The sequence below is a fragment of the Anguilla anguilla genome, chromosome 16 (genome assembly GCF_013347855.1).
Source record: "Anguilla anguilla isolate fAngAng1 chromosome 16, fAngAng1.pri, whole genome shotgun sequence".
Lineage (NCBI taxonomy): Eukaryota > Metazoa > Chordata > Actinopteri > Anguilliformes > Anguillidae > Anguilla > Anguilla anguilla.
The window spans coordinates 34,841,711-34,865,710 of record NC_049216.1 but is presented as its reverse complement, the minus strand read 5'-3'; the positions used below and the strand labels follow the sequence as shown (position 1 = coordinate 34,865,710).

Below are 24,000 nucleotides of genomic sequence, written 5' to 3'. Positions count from 1 at the left end.
CAAACAAAAGCACAGCACCTAACACGCAGCAGATATAATCATTTTGTTTCTATAAAGTTTAGATTGCAATCTTTATTACTTTACTAATACAGTCATCGGAACTGCAAGTACTGCATTTAGTTTAACTATTTATTAATTGAAACATATAGAAATACTTTCTTGTTTTCTACTAGTTACTGCTAATTGAATGATTTAGCAAACAGTGCAGTAAACTGGCAGCCCTCTGATTACAGCTGGTTTATGTGCACACTCACAGACAGGTCCGTTGAAATTAAAGGCCAAACAGCTTTCAGATATTTTCTGCCTCAAAGACTGGCGGCTTGTCCATGCTGAGATAACACGAGGGAAGTTACTGCTACGCGTTAATCTTTTTACGTAACTTACAAGCGTTATCTTCGCAGTATGACTGTGTATGAGTGTTTCTTTGTGTGGTTGTGTGTGTGTGTGTGCGTGCGTGGGTGTTTGCTTGTGTGGTAGTGTGCATGTGTGTTTGCTTGCGTGGTAGTGTGCGTGTGTGTTTGCCTGCGTGGTAGTGTGCGTGTGTGCGTGTGTGTGTGAGAGAAAGAGTGCTCACAGTTGGTCCACCAAAACATTCGGGGGGGGGGGGGGTTGTAGTGATTGTGAAATGGCGTCATGGTCAGTTCACGGTCAAGGTCAATAAAGCAGCGGTGGTGGCGGCGCTTGAGCGGAGAGAGCAGAGCCCCCCCCCCCCCCAGTCCACCCCCCCTCGCCCCCCCCTCGCCCCCCCCCCGCGGGAGGCTTCATTTCCGCCGCGGCTCTTCCCGCTGGGAACACCAGCGCTACAGACAGGTATGAGTAATGAGACCAGCCCTCAGGACTCTGAGAACCGCCGTGTGTGTGTGTGTGAGTGTGTGTGTGTGTGAGAGTGTGTGTGTGTGGGCATGAGTGTGTGTGTGTGATAGTGTGTGTGATAGTGTGTGTGTGTGTGAGTGTGTGTGAGAGTGTGTGTGTGGGTATGAGTGTGTGTGTGTGAGAATGTGTGAGTGTGCCTGTGAGCCTGTGTGAGTCTGTGTGTGTGAGTGTGTGTGTGTGTGGGAAGGGGGGGGAGGGGAAGCAGACAGACCCCTGCCCTGAGAGCCACGAGAAGGGGGGGGGGGGGGGGTGAGGTGACCCCTCCGGCAGCCTGAGAAAGGGGAACACTGCCCCCCAGTAAGGACCAGACAAGCAGCAGAGGCCAGCATGTCCAAATATCACTGAATAATAGAGAAAACCAACAGGACCAGCCCCGGCATGCCGCACAGACGGGGGGAGGGGGGGGGGCAGTCTCGGGGGGCACGGGGGGGTCCTGGACGAGCGGGGCGGGGCCAGGGGCTGGGGTGGGGGCGAGGGAGGGGATGCCCCAGTGACTCCGGGAGGGAGGCCGGGACGTGAAAAAGGGCACAAGCCGGGTGGGGCCGCTCCACGTCTCCATGGTAACAGCTCCAATCACACCCCCCCCAGCCCACCACCACAGACCCAATATCTACCCACAATCCCCCCACAGTCACCACACAACAGGGGCCGTGCAATTCTGTCTGCTTTTGTTCCATTAAAAAAAAAAACACTGCAAACCCCATCACCCTCTTTTCTTCCCAGACAAGTGAAATAGCGAGAGAGACAGAGAGAGAAACAGAGAAAGAAAGAGAGAGACAGACAGACAGACAGACAGACAGACAGACACAGAGAGAGAGAGAGAGAGAGACAGAGAGAGAAAGAGAGAGACAGACAAACAGAGAGAGAGAACTGGGCAACACGAAATTAGCAGCACAGTACGCAAGTGCCTGCCATAACATGGCACTGTGGAATAAACTTAACGTCTTTCATGTTCACATCAAGCTCTGGCAACACACTGCAGTACGTCAGGCCAATGAAGCTCTCCTGAACTGTATTTAACTGAACTGAGACAGACAGAGAGAGTCAGAAAAGAGAGGACAGACAAAGAGAAGGACAGTCAGAAGAGAAACAGAGATGGAGAGAAAGAAAAAAAGAGAGAGGGAGAGAGAGAGGGGCACCGTTGCAGGTCAAATACCAGGCTCGGTATTGCGCAGCGTCTTTTGTCCTTGCAGCTGTGGCTTTAAGCCACGCCCCCGTCAGGCCACATGCATAATTAAACACACATATTCACTCACATATTCACTCATTCACACACATATTCACACTCATATTCACACTCATATTCACACTCATATTCACACACATATTCACACTCATATTCACACACATATTCACACACTTATTCACACTCATATTCACACACATATTCACACACGTATTCACACTCTTATTCCACACCCCGTTTTTAAGGCCAGACGCCCCTGTGAAGGGGAACGGCGGTCTGAGAAGCACGCCCCAGCGTGAGAACGCTCCCCTCCTCACTGTTTCGGGGCGAAGGCCCAGGCGAGCGGGTACCCGGCTCTACTGTCCCAGGCCCGGGGGCGCGGGTCTTAAAAAGAGGACCCCCCTCCCAATAAATAACCATCCGCAGGCCTCCGGGGCCCCGATCGGATGTCTGTCACACAGATGTCGCAAGGCAAGCGTCTGGCATAAATAGCGGGAATAAAAACGTAAAAATGACGGATTTGACTTTTACAGGGCCCCTGTCAGGAGCGCAAGGCCCTTCACTGGGAAAGGGGAGGGGGGGTGGGGGTAACCTCACCTCAACCCCCACAAACGTGCAGCACCCAACTGGATGATGCACGGGGGCCATTTTGCAAAAAGAACGCCCAGCACACATCAGCTGAGGTGGGGAGAGAGAGAGAGAGAGTAAGAGATCATTTATCCAGAGGTGATGTGGGGATGATTCAGTGGCCATGGCGACAGAGAGACAGTTTTTCCACAAGCAAAACTTTTTCACCACCCATTGAATAAAGCATGCTTTTGGATGTCTGCTCACTGGCGTTCGCTCATCAACGTGGCCGTGGTTACAAAGATCACACGTTCTGCACGGGATGGGGGGGGGGGGGGGAGGGAATCGGACATGCTCAGCCCCATGTTGGGCACCGCATTTCTTAAAAGCGAAAGATTAATAAATAAATAAATAATAACAACAGTAACAACACTGCAGGAATCCAAAGGAAACTTCTAGTAGTAGCAAGAAGACTCAGGTGAGAGCAGATCGCCTCAGTCCACGGCTCACGGGAACGCTGTGACTGTCAGCTCGTTCGGAGAGGAGGGGAAACGGAACATCCAGGAGCCTGATTTCACAAAGCTTCGCCCCATTGTTCCTTTATCCCCAAATTAACTGAAAAACAACGTCTGGAGCATCATGGCCCCTTTGTGCGAATCAGTCGATGAGACTGAAACTAACCCAGCGCAATTAGGGGATGACAAATTGTTAATTAACCCTGGTTACCATTAAACAATTTGGAGGGTCAATGCGGGATCAATAGGGAGTGGTGACCCCTGTGTCGGAGCAGATGGGCTCGGGCCAATCTGCAGTAACTCTAGATGAGCAGCAGTGTGTATTTATTGATCACCGGGAATCGACCAGCAGATGGGACAGCAACTCATTACACAGATCCTCCCAATCTCTCCGCAACACCCCCCCAAACTGGCCCGTCCCCGTCCCAGAAAAGCACAACCACTGCGCTCATCGACAGAGGACCTGGCAGTAACCACAGGCTACCAGGGAAACACACACTACACGGCCAAAAGTGTGCGGATTAATACAGAGTTGGTCCACCATTTGCTGCTGTAACAACCTCAACTGTTCTGAGAAGGCTTCATACTAGATGCTGGAGCATTGCTGCAGGGATTTGCTTCTGTGCAGCCAGAAGAACACTAGTGAGGTCGGGCATTGATTGGGTGGTGAGGCCTGGTTCGCAGTTGGTTTTCCAACTGATCCCAAAGGTGTCGGATGGGGTTGGGATCAGGGCTGTGTGCAGGCCAGTCAAGTTCTTCTGCATTCATCAAAAAACAGAAATACATTAAAATATAGAAATTAAAAAAAAAAAAATATGCCCATCCAATCACAAACAGGTTATCTAAGCCCTTGGATATCAGCAGTTTTTGGGGGAATTCCAGAGTGACACCGAGGGCTGCTGGTAAATCTAACTCCCGTGAGCAGCCCTCGATGAAGGAGTCACGAAGGAAAGAACAGTCCGTAAGAAAATAATAGTAATATCTTCCTGCAGTGCCTCTGCCCCCCCCTCACCCCCCAGACACAACTGCAATAAAAACACTCAGCGCCATTTCTGTCAGAGTTCATGTCAATTAACGGAGACTGAATTCTGACCCCCACAAAGATATAATTCCACACAAGACAAAGAGGTGAGGGGTTCAAACCAGCACCCCGCTACAACCCCCCCACCCAGACACCCCCCCCGCACCCTCTCCCCTCCCCCACCCACCCACCAAAACCAGCTCATTTAAACCCTGTCATTTTCCCCCAGCACATTAACCCTTCAAGGTGTGCTGTAAGATCGCAAACACGCGATTAGAATCTCCATAACTGAACGTTCTAATGCTGATGTCACAATCACTACCGGTGACTGAGAGCGGTGGAGTTCTGGAACATACCGACGTAGAACTCTGAAAAAACATTCCAAAAAACCCTGCTCTCCAAAAGGGTTAAAGCCCATTGCTGAAGGGCGTAGGGGCTGTTCGTCCCTGGCAGCTGCAGAGAAATGCCCTGTTGCCCCTGGCTGGGCCGGCTTTGCCAACGTGCCCCCCCCTCCCCCCCCCGTGCCCCGCGCCGCTCAGCATCCCCCAGCTGGAGTCCTGTCTGAGCCTCAAGCTCGCAGGCCAAGCACACCCTACAGTAATTAGCAAAACTACTTTTTTATAACAGTTTACAAGACGCTTTTTTTCCCCCTTTTTTGGCAGGCTTTTCCTCCAGAGGATTTTCGGCTCATCGTTTCCAAGGAGTCGGGCGGCCCGACGGAATACAACTCAAGCTCCGTAAATCCTGTTCCAAGCGTGCGGGGGGGTGGGGGGGTCAGCCTGGGCAGACTCTGCTCTATTCTGCTCTGAATTCTGCGCGGGGGGGGGGGGGGGGCAGTGCGTGTATTTCATGCAGACGGCGTCTGACCGGGTTATTCTCGCAAAAACGTAAAATGCAAAGAGAAGGAGGAAGTTGTGAATAATTAGTGCGTTTGAGAGAATGAGACTCTGTACTGGGGGAGGGGCTGGTTCAGCCCCCCAGGCAGACTGCAGTGCGGGAACACACCTCCGCTGCACGCCCCACATTAGAGCACAGGGCCGGTCTGCTTTTACGCCATGCTGGAGGCCTGAGGGCTGCTTTCCTGTCCCTACAGCGCCCCCAAGAGGCCAGCTGGAGGAGTGCAGCATGTGTGAGGAGGTGGTGTCAGAGGACGTGTGATTACTGCCGGCTCTCGCCCCCCCCCCCCCCCCCCCCCCCCTGGACCCTGGACTCCCTGCGCTGGAGCTGGTGGCTGCTGTGGAGGGGGTAGGGTAGTGGCGGGGGGGGGGGGGGGGGGGGGGGGGGGGTTACAGGTCCTGGGACACAGCCACACTGACCAGCTGTCCTCGGCCAGATCTCAGCTGACGGTGAGGGGGGGGCGAGGGGGGGGGGGGCAGTAGGGAGACAGCTAGCGGCAGATGCAATGCCTTCCTGAGTTTCCGTGGCGATGGCTTTTCCCATCCACCATGCAGCCGGACTCCGAAGGCCACCAGCTGTCCAGCTCCCAGCATGCAGCTTGGGTGTAGGGGGGGTGGGTGGGTTTGCTACCGTAATACTGCAGCAACCAGCTGACACCCGCAACACTCCCCAACCACCCCCCCCCCCCCCCACACCCCTGAAAGTGCTCCCTACAAGGGGGGCAACGTGCACGCCCAACAGTACACGCACCCAGAACAATACCTGCTCTGTTTCCGCGGCAACTTGGGAGATGCTGCGAGCCTCATCCTTAGAGACGCAGGTAGCGCTGTCCAAACACCCGTCGGGCGTCTCAGGAGATGAATTTAAGAGATTAAATGCGCTGGTCTCTGCTCTCTAACCCCACCCGGTTTCACTGATCTCTCCCAGAAGCCCCTCTGAGCTGCAGTTGACCTCCACGTGAAGTAAAAAGCAGATTTGGGGTGAACCCCCGCAAGCCCGGGCTTCACCCCACCCGTGCTGTTTAACATCCCCCCCCGGCTCGCTCCCCGGAGCCCCCGAGCACCAGCGCAGGAATGACCGAGGGCTGCTTCTCTGCATCGCGCAAAGGAGGGGGCGGGCTAGACTGCAGCACAGACACAGCAGCACTGACACAGCAACACCAATACAGCAGCACTGACACAGCATCACCAATACAGCAGCACGGACACAGCATCACTGATCCAACAGCACAGACACAGCATCACTGACCCAGCAGCACTGACACAGCATCACTGACCCAACAGCACAGACACAGCATCACTGACCCAACAGCACAGACACAGCATCACTGACCCAGCAGCACTGACACAGCATCACTGACCCAACAACACAGACACAGCATCACTGACCCAGCAGCACTGACACAGCATCACTGACCCAACAGCACAGACACAGCATCACTGACCCAGCAGCACTGACACAGCATCACTGACCCAACAGCACAGACACAGCATCACTGACCCAACAGCACAGACACAGCATCACTGACCCAGCAGCACTGACACAGCATCACAGACCCAACAGCACAGACACAGCATCACTGACCCAACAGCACAGACACAGCATCACTGACCCAACAGCACTGACACAGCATCACTGACCCAACAGCACAGACACAGCATCACTCACCCAACAGCACAGACACAGCAGCACTGACCCAGCAGCACAGACACAGCAGCACTGACCCAGCAGCACAGACACAGCAGCACTGACACATGACAATGACCTTATGTCTAAAACACAGCCTGGCACTTTAGGTTGATTACTTTTATTCATCTTTGTACTTTTATTTTATAATATTATAACCTCTTTATTGTACAGTACTGTACTAAAATGTTGAATTTATTATATTCTATTAATACATGTCCAAAGACAAGCAGGCTCCAGGGCTCACTAGCAAAAGAGATGCCAATTTCAGTGTAACTACTCTGGTTCAAAAAAAGTTCAATTAAAAAATCTTAAATCACCTTTTATGTTTACCATGCCTTGTATGTTTACAATACACGTGTATGTTTACCACGCCAATGTTTGGAAAACTGAGAGAGAGAGAGAGAAAGAGAGAGAAAGAGAGGAAGAACAGGAAGGCAGAAGAGAGGAAACAAAGAAAAGGGAGAAAGAAAGACTGATAACCCCGGAGAGCAAAACAAAGGCCTCAGTGAGAGAAGCAGGACTGAGCCAGCTGCCCGCCTCAGGGCCTCTAATCCGGCCAATCAGGTGAGCCCGTTCGCCCCCAGGACAGGTGTGAGGATAAAGGTGTCGACGGGTAGCCATTTTAAACACGCGAGCCTCCATTTTATGTGGCTTTGAGAGTTTGGGAGCCCCTGCTCGGGCCGTCGAAGTTGTAACGTTTAATTTTTTGCGGCTTAGCTCAAAGGTACGATTAGCACAATGGTGAATACAACATATATAATATAAAGCCTGGTACTGAGAAAGTTAAAGGGTTAAGGCCTCTGTTTTCTTTAAATTTTTTATTATGAGTCCAAGCAGCCATACTGCCATCCCAGGCCAAAGAGAAACAGGACAATTAGTCAGGCCAGTGTGATGGAAACAAACGCCTGGCATTATTGGTAATGAATAATTAATTGTTATTAATGAGCTGACAGGTGGACTGTGGGGGTCTCCTCTGTCCTCTCTAGCCCCAGCGTGGGGGAAGCGAGAACTGAAACAGAACCTCTGTCACCCAACCCTGACCACTGGGGGGGGGGGCGCCCAACTGAGGAAACAGGGGGAAATTTGACCTGTGTCCCCTCACTCTTGCCCCCCCCCCCCTTCGCACCATGCTCTGTGGCTTCCCCGCCCAGGGGCAGTCCTGGTTACAGAGTGGCCTCTGTACCCCTGTACCCCCCAAACTCACGACCCAAATATACACCGTGTGACTTAGTCACGGAGCATAGGAGCCTTCCATCAGCACAACTGTGAAAACAACAATAGACACAGCCCCCCTACCCCCCCCGCCCCCCCCCCCTCTTGGGTCCGTACCCAGCGGGACGGAGAATGTTTACCAGACCCGGGTCAGATCGCTCATTATAAACACCGTAACCCTTCAGACTCCAGTGTAAATCCTGCAGACTGCTGGCCATTCAGAAAGGGCAGTGGTGAAAAGGACATGTCGGTTAGCTGCTGTGTAAAAGCTGTGTACGTTGCTCTGGATAAGAGCGTCTGCTAAATGCCTGTAATGTAAAGTAACCTCATGACTAAAATCATTTAGGATTCTCATGGATCTGTAGAGGGGGTGGGTGCTTGGTTTCAGTATGTAAAGAGTATAAAAAGTACATCAAACACACACAGGGGTGAAAACGAGATTTCTTTAATGGACGCGGGCCTATGTCAATGCACACATGTGTATGTGCGTGACTGTGTGTGCATATGTGTACATGTGGGTGTGTGTCTGAGTGTGTATGTATGAGTGTATATATGTATGTGCGTGTGTGTATGTATAGCGTTTGTGTGAGTGTGTGACTGCGTGTATGTGTGAGAGAGTGTGTGAGTGTGTGTGTGTATGAATGTGTGCAAGTGTGTGTATGTGCGTGTGCACGTGCGTAAATGTGTGTGTGTATGTATGTATAGTGTGTGCATGTGTGTGTGTGTGAGTGTGTGTGTCTGAATGTGTGCAAGTGTGTGTATGTGCGTGTGCACGTGCGTATATGTGTGTGTGTATGTATGTATAGTTTGTGTGTGAGTGTGTATAGTGTGTGTGTGTGAGTGTGTATGTATAGTGTGTGTGTGTGCATGTGAGTGTGTGTGTGTGTGAGTGTGTATAGTGTGTGTGTGAGTGTGTATAGTGTGTGTGTGAGTGTGTGTGTGTGAGTGTGTATAGTGTGTGTGTGAGTGTGTGTGTGTGAGTGTGTATAGTGTGTGTGTGAGTGTGCGTGTGTGTGTGAGTGTGTATGGATGTATAGTGTGTGTGTGAGTGTGTATGGATGTATAGTGTGTGTGTTTGTGTGTGTTAATGTACATAGGTGCGTGACCCATCCCTCATTATGAGGTCAGGGCCCAGGCGTCACTGAGGCAGGACGGCTGTTTGGAGAGGGGCGTGGGGGGGGCCGAGGGGGGGGGGGGCATGGTGGGGTATGGGGGGGTTGGTAAACTTCAGGCCTGGAGCCCTGGGAGCAGAGTGACTCCCATCCCCAGGGCAGTGGGGGAGGGGGCTTCACAGATGGAGAATGGGTGGGAAGGAGCCACTGGGTGGGGGGGGGAGCTTTGGGGGGGGGGGGCTGGTTACTGTAACTGCCAGCAACTACCTACAGACTTTGGCCTGGATTCAATCAACATTTAACTTTGGCTTACAATTAAATCCCAATATTCAAATCAGCATTTTTTTTCTCTTCAGTTTGGCCAGCTCAGCGATCACTAAACTAACTCGCCACACTGGATGTTTGAGGAAAAAGTGAAATGCTTACATTAACTTGCAAAAACAAGTTAAGGACGAACAGCCACTGAACCCTAGCATGGGTCTCCGGTCTCCCCGGGGGCAGGGGATGGGATGGGGGGGGGGGGGGGGGGGGGGGCCCACTGTTGTCACTGCCACTCATAAACCACAACACAGGAGGGACTGAGCAGACACCCTTCTACCAGGTGACTGCGTATAGTGGGTTACATTTCCATCTGTTCTTTTATATTTAACATGCTCCCTGTTTCCACAGCAGGGCATTTTCTAACATTGTACCAGGCTAAGATTCAATGACAATACCCGACCGGGGATTTGAACCCGTGACCTCTCGGCTACAAGTCTACAGTAAATATTATGGGTAAACTCCTCCACCACCTCCTCCGGGCGTAGTCAGGAGGAAGGACAAACACTCCATCCAGAGTCTCTCTGTAATGGATGCCGTCCGCCCCCCCCGGCAGGCACGAGAACAGACCACCCCGCTTCAACCGTCCACCGTCGCCTCGGTTACTGTTCCCACGGCACCGGGATCTGTAACCCTGGTCCTGGATTCTGTTTCTGCTCAACGAATGAGCCGGACGACGGAAGCAGCGCATCACACCGCTAGCCCGCCGCGGCCTGGCTGCTCCGGCCCGATTCGGCCGCTGATTCTAACGATGGAGAACACAGAGCAGCAGAATCTCGCTGCTCTCCAGCACCGGGGCTGCCGACTCCTGTAAGCTGACAGGACGGGGGTATGGGGGGGGGAGTTAGACTCGAGGGCGACCGTCGGGTGTTTTCACAGGGCTACGAAGCACGCGCACGTCTTTCATTACAGTACCGACACAGCCAGGCGTAACCCAACCCGCCCTAATTACCCAGCATCCCACACTTCTTCACTTCAAGTGGACATAAATACGTTACAAATGAACGCTTTCCTTTGGAACGACACTGTTAGCTTTAACGTTAACTCGATAGCTCTGTTTGCGGAATGAAGAGCGTTCAGCCTTGGCCGGCAGAGAGGAGCTGGCAGCAGAGGCCGGTGAAAAGGCAGCTACACCCATCAGACGGAGAGAGTTTAAACGAGCTTAACGAGCTAAATTAGCTAAATGACCCCGTCCTGGGGTCCAAAAAAAAAACAAATAACCTCATAAGCACTGGTCTGCCCCACTGCATTACCAACAGCATAACTGCCCCACCGCATCACCCAAACCGCCTTTTTAACCCCAGATCCCTACACGGTCCAGTCCAGGTCCACGTAATCGAGACCGAGTCAGAATTCTCTGAGCTCTGCTAATAAATCTCAGAGCTGATACACACACACACTCACACACACACACACACACACACACACACACACACGCACACACACACACACACACACGCTGGTAATAAAAACATAATCTACAAACATCACCGGCTCTCTGGTGCGTAATGGAAACAGGAGGAGATCTTTGCTGGCTATGAAAACACGGGTCTTCACGGCGGCTTACAAAACAAACCAAGACGTCTCAGCTGCCAGCTGAAGACAAGCCAGCTGGAGCCGCCCTACAGGAGGCCGGACGCACACGAGCCTCCGGACCTATTTTTACTCTTTAATACCGGCGCTATTTACGCACCCATTAGCACCCCCAGCTCTGAGAGTCTCCAGGAAGTACGGGCACAGTACGAGCCAAACGAGCACCAAATTTAGCTTTCTGTGGCTGCTCTCACGAACACGTTTTCTGTTTTGATAAACTACATTAATAAACTGCCTGCCCTCGCAGCCTGTCAACCCTAACTTCACTGCCGGTGCAGCAGTTAAGATATTTAGATTTAGGGAGTAACTGCCACCATTACGCTGATGAAAGCACCATTGACAAGTGGTTGAGTGCTGGCCCTTTCACAGAATTAAACAGAAACAGAATTACTTTGATCACCACACTTCTGTTTTAAACCCACAGGGTGCACACCCTATTTCAAAATATTCAAGGTGTATTTTCAATAAAAGCTTTATTTGTGAGAACACACTCATTCCAGAACAGACGTATGTCTTTGGGGGGGGGGGGGGGCTGTCTTGGCTTCTGTTGGCTGTAGTAATTTATTGCATTATTGCAGGACTGGGGGGGGGGGGGTTGGGGTCCTGGGGATACACAGCTGTCACCCCTTGCGTTGGTAGAACCAAACCTCACCAGGAAAGAGAGAGGGAGAAAAAAAATAATAAAAGGGAGCAAAGAAAAAGGAGGGGAAGAGTGAAGTGGTTGTTGTTGTCGCAGCAGAAAAGGAGGCGGGGGTCGAAGGTCACCGGGGTGTCCGGTTCGGCCTGACTGACCAGGTAGGTCTCGGGCGCCAGGCGTTTCAGCTGGAGGCATCAATCTGAGGGATTACCCGGGACAATGGGCGAGCGGTGAGTGTCCCTCTCTCTCTCTCTCTCACACATGCTCCTGAACAAACAATGGTGGGTGGGAAAGGTGACCCCACCCCCAGCGCCCCCCCCCCCCCCTTGACGTTCACCTGCCGGCATCACACAACCCTCCCGCCCCCGTGCTGCCGATGATGCGATGGAACAGACAGCTGGCCGGATGGACCTGGGGAGGGGGGGCGGGGACAGGAAGTCACGCTGCCCTGTCCCCTCTCGCCCACCGACCCCCCACCTCCTGCTGCCCTGTCAGCATGGAAACCTCCTGAACCAAACAGGACCACCCCCCCCCCACACACACACACACCCAAAAAAGAGGTGGCAGGTCCACAATGCTCTACTCAGTCCCTAAACATGTTTGTCCCACCCCGTCTGAATAAAGCAACAAAAGGGTAGACTATCCTAAAACCTTACAGTCAAATGACATTCAAATAAAGACAAATTAATGACAACGGCTACACAAAAGGACAAGCTGGAATATTTGGTGCGGCCCCTCCCCACCGACCCCCCCCCCCCCCCGTCCTGCTAACCAGGAGCAGCCCTGTCGGAAGTCGCACCAGGGCAGCAGGCGGTGAGAAGCCACCCAGATGGGGTCCTGACCGAGCGCTGATTATCAGCTGATTATCGCCTAGCGCCCCGCGTGCGATGGAGCCCCACGGGGAGGCATTAGCGGCTCTTCTTGGGGGGGGGGGGGGGCGTGCGAGCTCACAGCCCCCAACACGCCGGCACGGGGCAGCTGCCGATTTTCAGGCTCCTGTTTCCTGTGTACCTTCGCACCCTCTCACTGACTGGACCAAGGGTTTTAGCAGCCCCTCTGTGGGATTATCCCAAACATCACCCCCCCCCCAGCCATCCAGGTGCACACACACTGATTACACGCGTGCAGCATGTGCTCTCATCCAGAGGTTGAGAACACGGGTTATATCAGCAACACCAACGCACCAGACTGACCACAGCAGTGTACCTGTTCAACATCTCGAAAACAAAAACTTTATCATCCCAGAACCAGGTTATTTACGTCAGCTGACTAACTACACCATCCCAAAACCAGGTCATGTACATCAGTTAACTAACTACACCATCTGAAAACCAGGTCATGTATTTCAGTTAACTAACTACACCATCCCAAAACCAGGTCATGCATTTCAGTTAACTAACTACCCCAACCAAGAATAAGGAGGGAACATCAGTTAATTTACACCACTCTAGAATAAGAAGGTTGTGTATTTAAGTAAACTAACTGTACCAAACTTTAACAAAGAGGTATGTACTCAAGTTAACTAATCATACCATACTCGAACAAAGAAGTTATTAACTAACTATACCAACCTAAAATACAGAGTTAATGTGCTTTAGTTAACATTAGAACAAGAAGGTAATGTACTTAAGTAAGCCACACTAACCCAGAACCAGGAGTTTATAGATTGGAAAAAGGTGACAGTTAATTACATGCTAATACTCAATCACAGCAACCTAACGCTAAAAACACTCCCAAAAGGCCGTGGGCCGCGTGACAAAGGGGCCCGTTCGCAGGATTCTGCGTCCCGGTGCGACCTTCTCCCCCCCCCCCCCCCTTCACACGAAAACACGAAACGGGGAAACGCTGCTGCGCCTACAGTGAGCGGAGCTTCGCCCGTCGCCGCGGCGCCAGCTGAGAAAGTGCGATTGGGACTTAATGCCGGGACAGGGGGGCTAGCCGAAACGCGGGACGGTCGCCGGCGCAGGGGCGCGAAACAGAGGACAGGGGGGCTAGCCGAAACGCGGGACAGTCGCCGGCGCAGGGGCGTGAAACAGAGGACTGGGGGTTCCTGCCTCATTAGCTCTCCGAGCAGCGGGGCCATATCTAACGGGCGCATGCTAAAACACGCCGCGCAACTTCGTCAGCAGCTACAGAAGCGCAGTCACAGAATTAAAGCACTGACCCCCCCCCCCCCCCCGCCCCACACACACACACCCGCCCCCAAACCCCCCCCCCACACACACACACACACACACTCACTCACACACACACACACACACACACACACTCACTCACACACACACACACACACACACGCACTCACTCACACACACACACACACACACACACACTCACTCACTCACACACACACACGCACCCGCCTCCGAACCCCCACTCCACTTTATGAGCAGAATGCCCCCCCCCATAATACAGGCCCGACTCCACAGGCGTTCAGGAGACAGAATGCCCCGGTCACCTGTGACAGTCGTCATAGCAACCCTAAAATCCAATATTTCCCCCCCTCTTTGCCCCCTATTCCCAGCCCTTCACCAACCGTCCCACAGAAGTTTCACGCAAACGCGTCCAAAACCATTTAGAGACAGACAAACCACCAAAAATAAATAAATAAATAAATAAACTGGCAGGTCATGGCCCAAATCTTTGCATCACCTGACACAAGAAAACATGAACAGAAGAGGAGTGGAGTTGTGAACGCAGCCAGTCCTTGGGGCCAGCAGGCTGGGGGATGGGGGGGGGGGGTGGTGTGCTGTGTGCTGGGGGATGGGGGGGGGGTGTGCTGTGTGCTGGGGGATGGGGGGGGAGGTGGTGTGCTGTGTGCTGGGGGATGGGGGGGGGGGGGGTGTGCTGTGTGCTGGTGGCTGTCGGTATGGAAGCGTTCGCGCGGGGGCCATTTTGGCTCTTGTTGGCGTAACAGCTGGGAGACACAATGAAAGAAATGGCCTCAGTTCATTAGTGACCCAGCGGGGGGGGGGGGGGCGGTGCAACCCTGCCTCTCTCTCTCTTTCATGCTCCCCCCCCCCAGACCCTGTGACCTGCAGCTTCAGCTGTGATGTAAGCTACAGAACCCCCCCCCCCCCCCAATATACCATCTGGGTGGGGGGGGGGGGTCACAGAAGGGGTGGTTACAGGGGAAGACCCAGGAGCTCCACAGTGCTGAAATGCCACATGCACGCACTAAGTGTGCAGGCTACTGGTCAGGAACTATGCACTGCGCTGCTTAGGGTTAAATCACACACTTTCACACTCTTATATATATACACAGCACGGGTCACATGTCTCAAAATCAATCAATCTTTCAATCAATCAACCAAAGTTTTCTTCCATAATGTAGTCTTGTTTTTCTCACAAATCTATACCAACACACACACGCGGACGCATACACACACACACACACACACACAGACACACACACAATGTAGTTTGTCACAGTTTCCCACATTGCTGGCTGAACTCTCTCTCCCCGTCAAATTCAAACTGGTTTTGACGATGAATAAAACAAAGAATATGAGGTCAAAGTGCAGACTGTCAGCTTTAATTTGAGAGTATTTACATCCATATGTGGTAACTGTTGTAGGAAATACAGTCCTTGTTATATACAGAGTATACAGTATATACACAGAATCCTTATGTCTGATTAAACACGAGGGTCAGGACTCCAGGACGCTTGTGGATGCTTTCATCAGCGTAATGGCCGCCGCTCCTCTAAATCTGAATTTCTTAACTCTTAAATCTGCAGTTTCTGCGTTAGGACCGTGAGCGCAAACATTTTTTTTTATTAATGTAGTTTAAAAAAAAAAACTAAAAACCCTCATATGAATATGAACCAAGCTAATGAAAAGGTAAATTTGACTCTAGTTTGCTAGCCCACCGAGGTATATATACACTCCCCCCCCCCCCCCCCCCCTCTTTTTTCTACATCTAGGGCAGGCTTAGTAGCAGGGGACACATCGGCCCGGCGACACTAAACTCTTGAGTCCGTGTCATCGGCCGTTACTGACGCGGGGAAGTCGCAGGAAATGGGAAGTGCTAATCCGCGTACCTGCCGCTCTTTCTGCTCACAGAGCGCAGGCTCAGAGCCTGGTTATGGGGTGATTATGACCGGGCTACTGTGCGCCACTTCCCCACCCCCCCCCCTCCCCAACACCCAGCACGGGCATTATCACCTCCACAGAGACGTGTGCCATCACACACAGACACGTCACGATGGCGGCGTTGGGGGGGAGGGGGGGGGGGGGGGGGGGGCGGGGGTGTCACCAGGATTCTGGGGGGGCTTACAGTGAGTAAACTCACACCAGCTGGCGGCTGGGACTTCCTTTCCGGTGCTTCCTGCGGGAACACACCTGTCTGCGACCGTTTCAGCGCGGCGGGTCGGTGCCACACACACCTTCTCCCGCATACACACACTCTGAACACAGAGGAAACCCTGCGTTACGGTGTCATCTGGCCTCTCCGGGACTACTGTACTTTGGTCGCCCTCTAGTGGTACACAGACACATTACACTTGTGCATTTGTAATCCGTAGTGAAATGCTTGCAGAATCCTGTATGAAGCTCCTGATAAGAATGTTCATAAAAGGACTCTTGTCTCTCACCTGCCTGTTCCCAGCATATATACCCTCTGTGCCAATCATAAATCTCTCATTTGGCCATTTAAGCCAACACCCCTTCCCCCCCCCAACCCCAAAACCAGGTACAGTGTACCTACAGTACTGAGTACAACGGCATTCCCCCAAACACAGCTCTTCATTTAAGCATGACTGAACACAGAACAGAAAAAGAAAATAAATATTTCTTAAATGTTTATTTTATTTTATTTACAGCAGGTTTGGATGTCATCTCTTTTTCTCCTTCCAGTCACAGATATGGGTTGTGCTTTCAGCTCTGACACGGGACACACAGGCAGCTGATTGATTTCTCTCTTACTTATTTCTGCTCATTTCTCTTTAATGGAGATGCCGTCAAGCAATCAGCGATACAGAACAGCATTCAGAGTCAATAAGACTAATTGGTTGATCAGTGGGGCTCATAAAAAGGAACTGTACATCTAATTAAGGCCAATTGAGACAGAGGCTTCAAATTTGTCTGAATAAATCGACAAAGTCAAAGGTAAATTTTATTTTAATGCCTTTATATTAGCAACAGACCTGGACAAAATATGAGTCCACAACTGCAGATAAAGAGCATTTTCAACACTTTCACTATTAACCAACATGTACAATTACGTGAAAGAAGTTTTTTTTTTTTGGAATATTAGGGAAAACACACAGTCCAGTTAAAACAGTGTGGAATCTGCAGGAATCCTGCCTTGAAACAAACAAGAAAGCATCCTGCCTCGGACCATCTGAGAAGGGCAGCTTAATATGCGGAAGTATTCGCTGGTCTGTGACATTTAAGCCAAGCTCTTTTCTACTGTCTCTCGAGTCATTCACCGACTAACTGCATTGTTTAAATCGACACTAGGCGCTCAATTTAGTGAAAGTGCATTTACATTTAACAGCAGACAGGGTGCTAAAGGGTTAAAGTATTAAGTCAAACGCTCAGCAGTGTTCAGTACACGCCACGGGGCGCCCTGTCCCATGTATGGGGGGGGGTGGGGGGGCTGGGGTGTGTCCTTTCCGAGAGGGGGGGACCCCCAATGATGCCCCCCGGAGACCCTGAACAGGGGGAGCAGTGCATGATTCGCGTGTTCGATACTCAATGATGGAGTCACCCCCCCCCCCCCCCCGCGGGACACAAAAGGGGACACCTGTCACAAGCGGGGGGCTAATCCCAATAGCGCCCCAAAACTGCCGCTGCGCGAGGGGCCGGATAATCCCAGCAGCCCCCCACACACCCCCGGTCCCCCGCCCCGGACCCCCCCCCCCCCCCCCCCCCCCGCGCGGCTGGCCGCTGTCTAAGAGATTAACTTGTGATTCTGGGAGTCTCCCTGTGAGGAGGGGGGGGGGGGACACAGGGTTTAATCTCCCCCCCCGGATCGTTCCTACACCCTGACCTGACACCCGCTGCACGCCCCCTAATCTCTCTCTCTCTCTCATCCCCCCCTCCCTCTCTCTCTTCCCTTCTTTTCCCAGCCCTCTCTCCCCCTCCCTCCCTCTCCTCTGTCTCTCTCTCTCCTTTTACCCACCTCTCTCTTCCTCCTCCCTCTCTCTCTCTCTTTCCCCTCCTTTTTCCCCAGCTCTCTCTCTCTCCCCTCCCTCCCTCTCTCTCTCTCTTGTCTGTACTCCCTGAACTGTAAAAAAGGCAGTTTTTTTTCCTACACAAACTGATGAAAGATGAGAGATCTGTAATCTGGGCTTGTGGCTCTTATCAGGGCTGTAATCGTTCAGGTTATCCCACTCCGGGCAGCGTGTAGTTTGGGCCGGGGACGGACCCTGTCCCGTCTGGATTAGAGGGGAGGGGTTTGGGGGGGGGTCCTGGCTGTGAATAGCCGATCCTCAGCCTGTATTCAGCTGTAATTACAGGGCAAACCCACAGCCTCTCATCTCCTCCCGCCCTTCGACCAGCCACCGGAACATCGGCCCGCGCGTTTGATCTCAGCAAAGAGGAGTCTGGGTAGTCTGACTTCAGCAGCCCCGAGGTAGACCCCCCCCCCCCCCCCCCCCCCCATACACACACCCCACAAAGCCCCTTAATTGTTTTTGAAAACTCACCAGTCCTGGAAGCCTGTTTTCTTTTTTTTTTTTTTTTTACAACATTTGAAGTGAATCAATCAAACTATGATTTCAACACACAAACGTATGACAAAAGTGCTATGAATTTATCAGACTGCCTGCACTGAAAAATTAAAAGTTTATGTCTAGTGGTTTTCTATACAGGGACAAGCGAGGGGCGCAGTGAACAGTGGATAACTGGTGCCCTCTGCTGTCCTGAAATGGTATTACATGGCATGTCGCTGGGTCTAGAAAGACATCATGTATATCAGTGTGGACAGATAACTGGTTCTATTAAATTAGAAATGATAAAGTCAATATTCATGATTCATATAATAAATATACACACACCGAGACACGGTTTCTTAATGCAGATATGTAACATGAAAACCAGAGACCTGAGAAATTTAAAACACTCGTAAATCTTGTGAGGTGTTTTAGCGCCCCCTGGTGGTTATGAATAATATGAAGCAGAAACCCCGCAAATGAAATTTTGTCGGTTTGTAAAGCTCAAATTAAATGAAAAGGCAGTGAACAGAGAACATATAAACACACGACTTAAAAAAACTTACCACCCAAAAGAGAGTTTTTTGTGCCAGGCTCTGGTACTGGTCAATGGTGGACAGAACGCTGAGGATGAGGCAGGCCAAGACGATGAGAAACCTACGGGACAGACAGACACATTCAGCACACCTGAGCAGGTACTGCACGGGAAATACACCGCGTCGACACACCTGAGCAGGTACTGCACGGGAAATACACCGCGTCGACACACCTGAGCAGGTACTGCACGGGAAATATACAGAGTGCGCAGAAATATACACATTACCATTAGGTACACAACCTTATATACATACCACTACCACTACTATCGCTACTACTTACTGCTACTATTACTACTGCTACTGCTACTAGTACTACTACTTTTGTACACATGTAGTTTTCATAATAACATCAACATAAGCAAAATCGGTACATATAGAATTAACAAGGTAAAAAAAACATATTAGCGTAAAAAAACAAAAGGGTGACAATATGAGAATGTATTAAACACAGTGGTTATTGCATGCGAATGAGGTTATGATTTTGGTTTAATTTATTTGTGCTTCGGATAGAGTGAGAGTGTTTGTATGCCTTTGTGTGTATGTGCATATAATCTTTTTATTATTATTATTATTATTATTATTATGGGACGTCTGGATTTATAAAGGTTTTCGTAAGCAGGGCTTGAGTACTGAATTCAAAGCAGGTGGTGTGTTTGCCTCTCTGATTGGCCAGAGGAGGGGCGCGGCTATCAGCGAGTGCCAGTGGAGCTGGAAGCGTCGCCTCCTTAGGAGAGGAGAAAAGCTCTACATTAGGAGGATTCATCAGCTGTCAATCAGCCGCAGAGGGCGGAGCCTGTGCGTAAGGCTTTCTCAGATCAGCTGGGCAGGACGGAGCCAAGCTTTGGTAGGGCTGCCATAACATGGGTGCTATAACAGTTTTTATTACACATTCTCTTTCTCTACATCACAAAACACATCGCAGAAGAAAAACAGGAAGAATTGTGTTCTGCATATTGGTGAAAATATATTCACCAGTACAAGTTTCTTTAAAAAACACACAACTGTGAAATTGTTCCTTGTCTGTGAGTCTGCAGGAAGTTTAATGCTGCTGTCTAAAGAGTCATTTAGGCCACCAGTTGACCCAGATCTGGAGTGGTTTAGTGCAACCTGTAACACTATTGTTTCCACTGGATATCACTTCTGAAAGGTCAAAGGTCACTTCTGAAAAAACAGGATGAGATGCACAACATAGTAAACTGTGGCTTTCTACAGGCTGCAATGACATTCACTAACACTAACACCAACACCCCCCCCTCTCCCCCTCCCCAAAGTACTGCGACAATATCACAGAACAAACAGAATTAAGGGAACTTCCGATAAGGCGGAGAACCGGAGAGGACACCGGGACCATGGTTACGCAAAGTGGAACCTTCCAGAGGAGGAAACTCAGAAACTAAGCCAATAATCCAGATTTCTGACAGGAGGATTGACGGCTGACAGGACCAATAGCACTCCAGTACAAAATGGTGATGTCATCAGCTGGTACGGCAGCTGGCACTGGAAGGGCAGGGGCTGTTGTCTGATGCCCCCGTGGCTAAGGTAAATTCCACGCTCACGTCAGCAGGTGTTTTATCTCACGGGGAATTGCTAACGTACGGAACAACGAGAGCAGGTCACATGGTACAGGCAGACAGAGGGCCCCCTAGGGAACGTGAGTGGGAGTTTAACCCTTTAAGCTGTGAGGTCACAAACAAGTGATCAGAATGTTCTGAACTGGACATTCTAATGCTGACGTCACAATCACTGAATCGCCGCTGGTAACTGAAAGCAGTGGAGTTCTAGAACCCTGAACTAAAAAAAACATTCCGAAGAACGCTCTCTTCACAGGGGTAAAGGACAGGGCCTGGCAGAGAGCTGTGTGTGTTCTGCTCATCATGTGGAAACCCCCTGGGATGTTTTTGAGGGCCCTGGCGGGGCGGGGTCTGCGGGCTCTGTGAGCGGGACGAGAGGGCCCTGGCGGCGGAGGGCGTCCCGGCACCAGTGGGGTCGGGCCGATGACCCGCGGGCGCGAGGCGCAGATAGCGGGCGACGGTCTCGTCCCTCTCGCCCGCACGCAGCTGCATTCTCCGCATGGCGGGCCATGTAGGAGCACGGCGTGGCACGACCACCCCCCACCCCCCACCCCCACCCAAACCCCCACCCCCCACCCCCACATTACGCCCGCCCCTCTCATCATTACACCCCCTCCCGCACCAGGAGACGGGAAAAGAACTTTGACCCCAGTCAAACTCCCAACCCAGCACGGCCCACGGCAGCCCTGGTGGGCGTTGCCATGATGAAAGCAGCGTAAGCCCACCCCATTGGCCTAGCCCATCATGGAGGGCGTGGCTGGGATAGGATTCCAGTTCATTTGGAACTGTCCCATAATGCCGAAGAGCCTATCCCATAATGCTGAGCACGGGTGACCCCCAGCTGATGGGTGGCGCTCCTTCCTCCTGAAGACGAGAGAGTGGCAGACTCTAGCCCCTCCCCCTCCCGCAAGGTCACCCACGCTCCACTCTAACAGTGAGCCCCTCCATTACCAGATAACACCGCTCTCTCTCCCAGATAGAGCAGACTGCCACTCTACCACCTTACACCTCCCCCCAAAGACTGCGCACAAACACACACACACACACACACACGTATACACACATGTACAGAGACAGACACACATATACATACACACACGCTCACACTCTCACACACACACACGTATACACACATGTACAGAGACAGACACACATATACATACACACACTCTCTCACACACACACACACACACACACACGTATACACACATGTACAGAGACAGACACACATATACATACACACACACACACACACACACGTATACACACATGTACAGAGACAGACACACATATAGGCTACATACACACATGCTCACACTCACACACACACACACTCACACACACACGTATACACACATGTACAGAGACAGACATACATATAGGCTACATACACACACACACTCTCTCACACACACACACACACTCACACACACACGTATACACACATGTACAGAGACAGACATACATATAGGCTACATACACACACACACTCTCTCACACACACACACACACACACACACACACACACACACTCTCTCCAGCACAAATAACCTAACTCCTGGTTTCGTTCTGCACGCTGGCGTCCCTCGCTTCCCCGCTGAAGGTGAAAAGCGGACGTGGGAGATCTCCGTTATCGCAGAGCGGTATGCTTTGTGTAAATTTAGACCTGATAAGAGCCACAGGAAAAAACCCCTCTGAAATAAACATCTACACGAGGCCCGACGGCAGCTGCAGCCGCCCAGCCCCAGAGCGCGGAGGAGGGCCACAGATTCGGCTGGCGGTCACACCGGCGTCCGTCACACGCAGACGCTCGTGTGGCACAGCGGTCAGCACTGTCGCCTCACAGCAAGAAGGTCGCGGGTTCGAATCTCGGCTTGGGGCCTTTCTGTGCGGAGTTTGCGTGTTCTCCCCGTGTTCGCGTGGGTTTACTCCGGGTACTCCGGTTTCCTCCCACACTCAAAGACATGCATGTTAGGCGCGCTCCTGCAGGTGCCCTTGACCAAGGCACTAAGGATGGGTCAAATACAGAGGACAAATTACCCCACAGGGTTCAATAAAAGTATGTCTTCTTCTTCTTCTTCTTCTTCTTCACCCGAGCGTCTGTCCCACGTAACGCACACACCCTACGTCCGGCACGCTCTCTCCACACGAGCGCTCAAAGACTGAGCCCATTGTCCAGGACCCCGGCCCTATCAGAGCCCCCGTCACAAAGGAAAACACGGTCCGAGGCGCTATATTACACTCTCTAATCAGCGCGTCGAGTTTTCCTTCAACCTTGCTTTCAAACAGAAGCCTTATTCTTTTATTTACACGGCAATAATAAAAACTGGGCAAATTTACAGCAGGCAGGCCGACTTCACTGCGACAGAGTGCTAAGGAAGTTTGCTGAAGACGGCGGAGACGTCTGAAAAGGGGGCAGATGTGGCGAGACAAACAGGGGTCAGAGAGAGGAGCCAGACTTCCATCACTAGGGAAACTCAGGGGGAAATGGTGAATGACTGCATGGCACCACCCCCTGTTGGCATATAAAACCATATCCCCTTTCTCTACCTTCCACATGTTAATTATAATGGCAGAGGGTTGCCTCTCACTGGGGAGTTTTGGCCTGGCCATTACACTTCTTATGAATCCCTACACGGGATGCTGGTGATTCACGAATCCAGACATTTTCTTGGTTTTGGACTTATTGGAAGTGGCTCTGGATCAGAGTGCCTAAAGAATTTCGGCCCCAATATTAAAGAGTAGGCCTATTTCTAATTCTGGCGCTGATGTTTAAATGTTTTAGAGTATATCACACTCCGCATTACGGAGCAGCCTGCGCGTGGAAGGAGCGCAGTAACGGAAGGAAACGCCGCAGCTGTCCGTAGCGTCCCAGGCTGAAAGGTAGTCTGACTCTCCAAACTGACGGTTAACAAAGCTTTTATTTGAACAATCTGAATTTGTCGTAGCTCCATAAACACACCGTAAGAGCTAGAAGGTGAAAACAAACAAAACCATTACCATCTGCTACAAGTTCTTACGTAATGTCAAACACAGCAAACTGTTTTATAATAATGTAATATAACAAACAAACAAAAAAAAACAACATTTGATCTCAATAGCCAAAATCATGTGTAAACCTTACACTGATGATGAATCACTGTTTACACTTCGCTCACGAATTCCAACTGTTTTTGTCAGAACAAAATGACAATCTCTGATCGGATTGATGTCGTAGGCCTATATAACTCATGAAACCCCCTTTAAATAAACCGCAGTTAGCAACAGAAACTATATCATTATAAATTATAGCCTACACGTAACGCACGTACGCAAGTTAGTTTTTACACATGCATAGCATTGTTTACTGCAATACGCAATTTAACAGTGCAGCATTTAACACACCCGCGGGGCTAGGAAACTTAAACTAAGCAGTGGAATGTTAATCACTTGTGAAAAACGCGCACATCGGCGATGCAATAAACCAATACAGCGACCTTGTCAGGTAACAAGCACTCGCTTACAAATCTACCAAAACTATACATTAAAGCTGCGATGTCACGCAATATTAAT

At 51.2% G+C, this 24,000-nt stretch overlaps 1 protein-coding gene across 4 annotated transcripts in view; it reads right to left on the bottom strand.

The window, feature by feature from the left end:
* kcnq1.1 (potassium voltage-gated channel, KQT-like subfamily, member 1.1) overlaps window positions 1-24,000 on the bottom strand; it is a 104,539-nt gene that overhangs the window by 74,959 nt on the left and 5,580 nt on the right. For all 4 annotated transcript variants that reach the window (XM_035394881.1, XM_035394882.1, XM_035394883.1 and 1 more), the window contains exon 2: window positions 18,845-18,935. In XM_035394881.1, coding sequence (XP_035250772.1) covers window positions 18,845-18,935 — 91 coding nt within the window. The remainder of the gene's footprint in view (window positions 1-18,844; window positions 18,936-24,000) is intronic.